General features: G+C 34.5%; 2 protein-coding genes across 2 annotated transcripts; both read right to left on the bottom strand.

Annotated features, from left to right (window-relative positions):
• Positions 1 to 1,131: 1,131 nt before the first annotated feature.
• Positions 1,132 to 3,334, bottom strand: LOC118037169 (uncharacterized). The gene is made up of 5 exons (XM_073405706.1): positions 3,129 to 3,334; positions 2,863 to 3,035; positions 2,360 to 2,428; positions 1,461 to 1,518; positions 1,132 to 1,367 (listed from the first exon to the last, which is right to left on the bottom strand). Exons 1-5 carry the CDS (start codon positions 3,315 to 3,317, stop codon positions 1,359 to 1,361), a joined length of 498 nt encoding a protein of 165 aa, XP_073261807.1. The 5' UTR covers positions 3,318 to 3,334; the 3' UTR covers positions 1,132 to 1,358.
• Positions 3,335 to 5,591: 2,257 nt separating this feature from the next.
• LOC118037170 (large ribosomal subunit protein eL19y) lies at positions 5,592 to 7,777 on the bottom strand. Its single transcript, XM_035043083.2, has 5 exons — positions 7,612 to 7,777; positions 6,981 to 7,103; positions 6,502 to 6,815; positions 5,885 to 5,940; positions 5,592 to 5,782 (listed from the first exon to the last, which is right to left on the bottom strand). Exons 1-5 carry the CDS (start codon positions 7,721 to 7,723, stop codon positions 5,758 to 5,760), a joined length of 630 nt encoding a protein of 209 aa, XP_034898974.1. The 5' UTR covers positions 7,724 to 7,777; the 3' UTR covers positions 5,592 to 5,757.
• Positions 7,778 to 10,244: the final 2,467 nt, after the last annotated feature.

Raw genomic sequence — 10,244 nt, 5'->3', positions numbered from 1 at the left:
AATATACAGGGAAAAGTTCTGATATCAAAAAAAAAAAAAAAAAAGGAAAAAAGGAAGAAGAAAAAAATCATTGATACAAAACCTAATATATTTTAGCCAAACACATTATTTATAAATGGAAGAGATACCGTGTAAATTAATATGTCATTGCTGATTTTCATCTATAATCCACTTTTAAAAATTAAATAATATTTTATATATATTAAAATACTAAATTATTTTTTATTAAACTCGATAATAACACAAAAAAAAAACCATATTGAAAAGCAAAAAAAAAAATCCCTTTACCCCAAGTTGAAGACAATTTGACTTTAAATTCATTATGGTTATTTTACTGTGCACTCAAAATCGAAAAACTAAAAATACCTCTGCCCACCAGTTCATTAATATTTATTTAAAAGGGTATATTAATTATTTTACTGTATATATAAAAAAGCAAAGAGTCAATTATACCCTCACATCCAAGGATAAATGTGTTTTGTCGATAAAAGTAACCAATAAATAAAAAAGGTTATCCTTTTAGTTTCTTTTGATCCTAGCAACTTGACCCACAGAAGAACATCCACTAGCCAACTGGGGACAATCTTTAATCAAAGCTTGGCGGGACTTGAAGAAGAAATCTAGCTATGGAACCCCATTATATGCAGAAAGCCATTCTCTACCATTCATAAACCACCTGCTATTCACCAGCTCGACGCGCACAATGGGTGATAACTTTTCTCCAATTTGCAGCACATAAATTCTAACACCATTAGCTTAATCTTCGGGACTTGACAAGGAACTTGGCCAGGGATGGAATTTGGCTGGCATACTAGCTTCCTAAACCACCCAGGTGATGAAACAGAAGAGGATAAATGATGAAATTCGCAAAATTATGAGGAACAAGCAATTGAAGATGACATTGATGCCATCCTGCAGATAAAAGATGGTCACAAAATGATCTGGATCTTTAATTTCTTTCTATAGCCAAGTGTGAAACAACTTTGAAGGCTCGAATGTCTGAACTACATTGATTCCCTTTCTTAAAGATGACTTGCTCGGATAAAGAAAGCCAACACAGCCTTGTATCGTCTAGCAGAGTAATATGGAAAAAAAAGCAGCCCACCGAGAGATCAACATGGTTGCAGGATATAGGATGGAAAAGGCCCAGCCAAACTTTTCTTAAATATATATATATAGGTACAGAATAATAGATTTTTAATCGACAAAAACTGGAGTTACGTATCGCATCAAGTAACAACAGCTTAAACTTCCTTGGATCTAAGATATAAAACAACATTGTCTAAATCAACAAACAAAATCAGACACTGCGCAAAAAGTTACGGATCGTTGGAGCTCAGGATCGCTCCTTGGACTTCTTAGTTCCCCTGCAAACAAACAACAAAGGGAGCAGTTAACATATTGTGTTAAAACAAGAATATTTAAGTCACAGTATATACTATTGTAACATGTATACTCACTCTGTTGCTTGAGAAGTAGCAGGAGGAGCAGCTACTGGTTTTTCGGTCACAGGGCCCTGTAAGAAATCACAATGAACAACATGAACATCCCATTTTATACGAAACTACCTGGTATCTATGCTAAACTTTGGCTAAACGCAGACTTGGTCCAATCTCATATGACACAGAGTACCATTAAAGCCCTGTTCTGTGGCTGTAAGGACATCCAGGCACCAAACTGACGTGGTTCGAAGGGCAAGGACAGAAGGTCTAAAGTTTCATCTTACACAATTTACAACGTGGGAGAGTTGCCAATGCTAATCTCTATTTTGCAGCCTGAGCCTTATTCCATGTCAATCTCCGAAATGAGTTGACAACTATGACCAAAGGTCCTTGATTGTTTTAGCACCTATACCAGGACCTTCCAGTATTTTCTGATTTCCACCTAAGAAAGTCTAGCACCAATGCCATTATCATTCTATATCTAACTATTGGATTCAATGTAAACTTGCTTTGACAAAAACAAATTGTGTTGGGAAACGTTATTGCTAGTTGAGATATATAATTGCCATCTCTGACAGAGACAAATCAAGGGTTCATTTTCCTTTCAACATAAAGGCATTGCCTTGTATGTCTTTGGAAAAATCCCATGCCACCAAATGAACAGCGGTGGTGGTGACTCTTGTGATCATATTTTTTGAACATCCGGTTGGAGGCCATGAGAGATGTTCTATTGGTGCCTCTGAATTGGAAGGAATTCAAAGACAAAGGAGAAATGATCTCAGAAGAATATCACCTCAATATTCAAAGAAAGTACAGCTTGTTAAACACAAAACATAAACACACTAAAGATGGATGAACATGGAAAATTAAGGAAAGCAAAACCACAAGATAAGTAAATAACAGACAAGGACTTTCCTCGAAGAAGACTGATTCCGAATGAAATTGTGCACCCCATAAGCCCTATCAAAGGCAAGAGCCCATATTTCCTGCACATAAAAAGGGAAATCATTACCATTACAGTGTTGCGGCCTGACACTAATTTAATCCTACACATGGGGAGGTCTAGAGTGTCAGCATCGTCCCAAAGCCGATGCTGGTTAGATCATTGGTTAAAAGGTATCACCAACGTCAAATCCAATGCTGTTAAAGGCATGATGCAGGCAACGTAGCAATCCCATATATGTGACATGTTGGTATAAAATTCATCAGAATATGCGCACGTGCATTGATGGACTGAAATTGATCGGTTAATAACTTATGCGAATCTTGAATGTGACCTACCGATGCGATTTTCACATATTTATGCTTAGGAGTTAGGCACATATGACTGGAATTGATTAAAAAAATTTATACTTTTATCTAAATTTTCGATCAAGAAAGAACAAGTAATCGCTGAGAGCAAGAGAGAAAGGGAACAAACCCAATAGTGAGACGCTTTTTAGGGTCCCCAGTGGCATAGCCAGTGAAATAGAAAAACCGAGTGACAGTATAAATGGATCCAAGAGCAACACAAGCACAAGGATGCCTTATCCCTCCTAACACCATCAGCAAAAAGAACACTGGCATCAGTTCCAGGGAATTCTGATGTCCTCTCTGCACCACAGAACCAAAAAAAGAAAAGAAGAGAGGTTAAAATCCAAATTTCAGGAAACAGAAACAAGAAAAGAAAAGTAAGGGCAAGAGGACCTGAACACAGTTGAAGAGTTTGGCATCTTTGTTTTCTGATTCGATAGCATAGAGGGTTGGATAAGGGACGTTGTATTTCTTGCGAGCTTTGCCAACCTGGAATCCCATCCAAAAATTGAGAAAGCAATAAGCAACAAGAACAAAAGCTACATTGCCAAATCCTCTAGGGAACATTTCTACTCCTGCCATGATGTCTGGTTTTGGAACTGAAAGAAACGGAACCCACTTCTCTTATACTCTAGTTCTGAGCTGTCGAGGTTGACTTTTTGAGGTTGTGTTTGTGCCTTCGCGGGTTTTTCTGAACTGTTCCTGCCCTTTTCTTCTAGGGAAGCCCACAAGAATAAGCCACGCCATCATAATCTTTTTGAATAATTTATCAAAACAGTTAACAGGCCAGTTCTGTCCTGGTTTCGAAGCTGTCAAACCCCTTTTGTCAAGCACATTGTTTTAAATCCCAAGTGTTTTCACTTTTTATATAATTTTTTTAATCCGAGGTTTGTTTCTTTCTCGAATTTTGCATGTTTATCTAGAACTTTGTTTTAGAAAAAAAATCACAGTAACCTTCTCTTTCATCCCTTTCTAATTTAAAACCAGGTGGTATTTTCACCAAATCGTAAACTAAACTCACCTTCCAATGGATTAAAGGCAGATAATTCATAGAATTCGTAAAAGATGGTATTCTAAAGACTTGATCCTAGCAACTTGACCCACAGAGAACATCCACTAGCCAACAGGGACATCGTCAAGGACTAATCAATCAAAGCTTGGCGGCACTCTACAGTACGATCGTTACTGATATGTTTTAAAAATATGTTCTAGTATACAAAAGCATTAAATATTAAATAAATATATTTTTTTAGACTTGTCACTTGACGTTAAAAATAAAGAAAGTTGAAAAAAAATTATATTAACATATTTTAAAGCAAAAATAACTCTTGCACCCACTGTACAAATAATGCAGGAAGTCTGCCTAAGGAACCCCGTTACATACAAAAGCCGTTAGAAAACAGCATGCTGTCCACCAGCTCGCCGTAGGATGGCTGATAACTTTTCTCCAAGTGGAAGTGCAAATTTTAACATCATTAGTGTAATTTTCAAGACATGACACGAAACTTGGCCAGAAATGAAATTGACCTACATACGAGCTTTCTGAACCGTCTAGGTCATGAACCCAAAGAGGAGAAAGGATGAACCTGGCAAAACCATTAGGAACAAGCAATTGCAGATAATATTGATGCCATCTGATAGACAGAAGACCGTAACAAAAATAATCTGGATACTATTCTTAGTCCGTTTATTTGCGTGGTTATTTCTGTGCTTGAAACAATCATAACAAAATAAATATTTGATTATATTAAAAACATAATTTATTTTTGATGGGGTCTAGTACAAATCACGTTTAAAATATAGGATTTGCCGAAGCAGCTCCAAGCTACTTTTTTTTCTCATTGTTCAGTGTTTTAGTGAACAGTAAAAATTTACTCACACTGTTCACGTGAATAGTGCAAATGATTGCCATGTTCACTTTAAACAATGAACAGTGCAAAAATAAAATTTAATTTCCTTGCACTGTTCACATGAACAATTTTTTTTAGTGAACAATATTTTTTTTTTCAAAAAAACTAATTTAGAGTGAGTTAAATTCACTCACACTGTAATATCAATTTTATTCATGATAATATTTTATCTAATTTTATTGCAAACTCAAAAAATTATAGAAACTTATACCGTAATGAAATTATAGATTGTTTAATGAAATTATATATATATATATAATTTCATTACGATATATATATAAACACATACACATTTATTTTATAACCTCAATTTAAAAACATTATTAACCAAATATATTTAACTATTTTTTTTCAATCTTAATTTTAACCAAACATATATAAATATTAAATCAGTATGTTTAATAAAATATTTTTTTTCAAATCACAACTACAAAAACTATCACAATACCAAACACACTCTTAAAACAATATCAAATACCCTCTTAAGGCGATCGTAATTTATTTCTATAACCAGGTGCGAAACTGCGATGACTCAAAAATCTAATCTACACTAATACATTTTCTCAAAGATCGATGAGCACACAACCTCCTCGGAGCGAGAAAGCCAAAGAATGTATGCTCATCGAGTAAACTTAGTTTGAAGAAAGAAACATAAAAAATAAAATCCATACTCCTAGAAACAGCCACACCTAGAATTTTTATGTATCTCGTTCTTCAAAGAAAAGCTCTAAGAAATAACGACTAACATTAACTACTCTTTTGGCATCATAAAATTACTCAAGAGCCAACACAGCCTTGTATCATCTACGAAGATAAAAAGGATAAAAAATACACGCCACAGAGAGCTCAACATGGTTGCAGGATATAGGATTTTAATGGCTCTTGAAAGACAAAAAAATATTGATAGGAAGAGGCTCAGCAGAAATAACAAACATCAAAACCGTGGTAAGAACAAAATAATAGATTTTTAATCGACAAAAACAGGAGTTACATATCGCATCAAGTACCAACAGCTTAAACTTCCTTCGATCTAAGATATAAAACAACATTGTCTAAAGCAACAAACAAAATCAGACACTAAGCAAAAAGTTACAAATCGCTGGAGCTCAGGATCACTTCTTGGACTTCTTAGTTCCCCTGCAAACAAAACAACATATGGAACAGTTAACATATTGGATTAAAACAAGAATATTTAATCAAAGACTCAGAAGTATATACTATTGTAATATATATACTCACTCTGTTGGTTGAGAAGCAGCAGGTGGTGCAGCTACTGGTTTTTCAGCCCCGGGTCCCTGTAAATAATTACAATGAACAACATCAGCATCCCATTTTATACAAAATTTCCTGACATCTATGTTAAACTCTGGCTAAAAGCATACTTAGACCAATCTAATATAACACAGTATTATTAAAGTCCTGTTCTGTGACTGTAAGGACATCCACGTGCCACACCAAGCTTGAGGCACACGCCAAATTGACATGGACATGAAAGACAAGGACAGAAGGTCAAAAGTTTATACACAATTTGCAACACCTACTAGGTAATTTATAGTTTTAGATGCCGGTTGATAGTTGATAATAATTGCTTTTCATTGTGTTTTTTTTCTTGAAAATACATCAAAATAATGTTTTTTTTTTTGAAAAAAAAATTCATTTTTGATACAAGAACATCAAAACAATCTGAAAATACAATTTTTTTTTTCAAAAAACAATTTAAAACACAGAGCTCATCATTACTGAAACATGATTGATGAGCCGAGCAATTCCACATCATCAACCAACAACAATCAGCTTTTCAAATAAATAATTCAACAATGAAGTGTTCATTAGCAGCAAGCGACGACAAATCTTACCATGGCCAAACGTTCTTCCCTCCTGGCAAATTTCCTCTCCCTGCTAGCCTTGTTCTTTGCCCTCTTGGCCTCAAATTGGTCAGCCAGGGTCTTTTCCCTAGCTTTCTCAGCCTTTGATTTGTGGATGCTCTCCATTAGAACCCTCTTGTTCTTGAACACATTACCCTTCACCTTCATGTACATGTCATGGTACATATGCCTGTCAATCTTTTTAGACTCACGATACTTGCGGAGCAGACGCCTTAGAACACGCATCCTCCTCATCCAGAGAACCTTTGTTGGCAGCCTAGCTTCCCTGGTACCCTTGCGCTTACCTAGAGTGGTTCAAACAGCTTGAAATTTAACGCATTCTAGGACATAAGCAAAATTACATGGAATTAACAACCAGTTCATCCAATTACTCTTGCAAACACAAAAACAAAAGTGCCCGAGCACAAGTAAACTTGAAAATCGTTCATTCGTAAAATATAGTAATATACCATAGCCAGAGTGTCGTCCCTTCCTCTTTGCTTCATTCATTCGTCGAGCACGAGACCGAGAGTGAATCTTGGTTGGCTTCCTGATAATGAAGCCATCCTTGACAAGCTTCCTTATGTTCTGGCCTGTATTATTGCAAATAACATCAACACAAAATAAATCACTACAACAAAAAAATCAGTTCCTAACAAATTTTCGACAAATATTTTCTTTCTAACAAAATTCCATTTCATAAGAACATCAAAACAGAACTTAACAGAAACACAAAACTAATTATCAAAACTTAAACTTCAATACCTTCATTTACTATAACTAAAATAAACCAGGACAATTGATATATACTTCAACTTCCATAAGAAAATAGCTTGGAACTATTTTTGTTTTTGTTTTTTTGCATAAAAGGGTCCTCAAACACACAAACAACTGACAGCCTTGCATTTCAATTTCATAAAAAAATTTAATAAAACCCCCCAAAAGAATTTGCTAAGTTTATATTAAATTTACAACTCATTTTAACATATCATGAAAAAAAAAAAAACACAAACCCACTAAAAACTAAGCAAAATCCAGCAAGAAAAGAACAGAAAAACAAGACGAAATGATAACAGAGAGAAAGGTTATTGTTTTGATTACGTGAATTTGCCATGGAGATCTCATTGCCTTCATTAGGGTCAAGCCAAACTTTGCCTTTGCCACACTTTAGGACACTAGCAGCAAGCCGCTTTTGGAGTTTGAGGGAAACCATCTCCGCGTCTTCTTCGAGAGCTGTTGAAGCTGTGGCAGAGCGGATGAGGGCAGCGCGTGTTTATGTCAGTATTTATACCATGGGAGTTTCTGCTTCTAGGGTTTGCGGGTTGGGCTTTCGGGCTATGCTGGGTTATGGGCTGTGTGTTTGCTGAGACCATAATCATTAAACCGGTTCCAGTTAAAAAAAAAAAATCAACCCAAAATCAACTTAATTCATTAAACAACATCGACTTGGTAGGTTAATTTCAATTAAAATGTGATTTGATTTAATTTTTTTAAAATAATATTATTTTAAATTGACCTACATTAATTAATCTGCGTTAAATAGTTTAATCCATGACATATGACTTTAGCATAGCTGAGTTTAAGACAATAATAAATGTTTTTAATAGTATAATATTTTATTAAATTTCAGAATCAAGTGTAGTATTTTTTTTCTAGCATATTAATTTTGTTTTGTGTAAAATAACTTGTTTTTGAGAGATGCTTTACATGTAATATATTACTTTTCTAAAATATTTTATTAAATAACTTGTTAAAAGAATGCTTAAAATAAATTATTTGGGGTTTGATATATAGAAAAACAAGTGTTAGAAAAGTAATATTTATATTCATCAAATTTCTCAAATAAATAAATAAATCAGACATAAAATATCAAAGAGATTATTTTACAAAAATCATTGTTTATATAAAACAAACAAACACAAATAATCATTGAATGGAATGGATAAATTGTGTTTATATTGAAAACATAAAATGAATGATTTGGTCTTTAGTTATATATCAAACTTATCCACCAAGTACTTTAATCTTATCTTAATATATACCACAGCACAATTCTATTTTTCTTTTTTCTTTTTTACTTTTTAATGAGGAAGACTGCAAAATCAAAATGAAACAAGAAAGAAAGAAAGAAAGAAAAAAGTGGAAATAAAGATGGTTAATTTGTGAAAACTGGAAAATGGTTTGGACACTCTACTTCCTCTTCTCATCCATGTGGGTTCAAAATTCACACTTTTTTTTTTTTTTGATTAACGTGGGTGTCCGGGCTAGCTTGCGCACACCACAACTAATCCCACGGCTCACTGAACATCCTGCAAGCCTAGTGAGCAGGTAAGACACCGCGGGGGTGACATGCATACCGCATAGGGAGGACCCAATAGAGACAGGAAGGGAACAAACTCTCCAACCCCACTCCCTCTGGGACTCGAATCAAAGTTCGAAGGAAGGAGAGCTGCCCCAACAACCACTGAGCCACAACCTGTTGGTGGTTCAGAATTCACACTTGAAATTACAGCTTAAGGTTATTTCGGGTGCATGGGATTTTCTCGAGGAAATTGTGTACCTGGGGATGGGACAGTAAATTAAAGAATCATCGTAATGTATGCAAGCATTCCTGCCCTTTCCTCTCCTTCGGTATGTCACAATAAAGGAAAATACGTTTTTATTATGAATATTTTCAGTAGAGTGTGGTTTTCATTGCAGTTGTTTTTTAAAATATTTTTTATTTATAAATGTATTAAAAATAATATATTTTTTTAAAAAATTAATTTTAATATTAATGTATTAAAATGATCTAAAAACATCAAAAAAATATTAATTTGAAGTAAAAAAAAATAAAAAATTTAATTTTTTTCATAAACGCTTTTGAAATACAAAAACAAGCAAGATCTTTATCTTGCTATTTACAACCAGGAAAAGCACGTTGGCCTTCTCGTATGAAAGCTCCCTCTCCAATTGCCTTATGCTATAAATTTACCATCCGACGAAAACGGGGACTAGTTGAAGTAATGAGCCCGGAGGCGCGCTCATTACTTTAATTAAGATAATGAAAAACCATTTCATCTTGTTAGTTGTAACTTTAGGCGATTCTAGAAAAAAGATAGCGAAAAAAATTATTCCTAGAGTCGATGCTAAGAGGAATGTATAAACTAATGCTTCCATAGATTTGTTTGTGGTTTACAGTTATAACTTCCATATCTGTTTATTTAGAGCGTTCCCAAATTAAAAAAGAGCAAGAGTCAGACAAAGAAAATGCGGCGATTCAAATTAAGATGTCCCCCGTACCCTATGTCGAATTACAAAAAGAAAATAGAGATGAAAAATCAAAGATTAATGTTGTATCAAACTACTTGTCTTCTTGTAGTTGGATCTCCAAGTTTTTGGAATGCTCCAAATTCCACCTGAGCGCCTAAATCTAGATCAATACCAACAAAAACATCTTTGAACAAGGTTCGAAAGCCATGCCAAATGTGTCCAAAAAAGAAGAGCAGGGCAAACGAAGCATGTTCAAAAGTAAACCAACCCCTTGGACCACTACGAAAAACACCATCGGATTTCAAAGTAGCACGGTCTAATTCAAAAATTTCACCCAATTGTGCGCGTCTAGCATATTTTTTCATATTAGCAAGATCACTATAACTGACTCCATTTAGTTTACCACCATAGAACTCAATAGTTACACCTACTTATTCAACACTATACCTCGATTTTTAGTTTGAGATTAAAAAACAGTAGGA

The sequence above is a fragment of the Populus alba genome, chromosome 17, assembly GCF_005239225.2.
Source record: "Populus alba chromosome 17, ASM523922v2, whole genome shotgun sequence".
Taxonomy (NCBI): domain Eukaryota; kingdom Viridiplantae; phylum Streptophyta; class Magnoliopsida; order Malpighiales; family Salicaceae; genus Populus; species Populus alba.
Note: the sequence above shows the minus strand (reverse complement) of the source record. Positions and strands in the feature narration are given on the sequence as shown.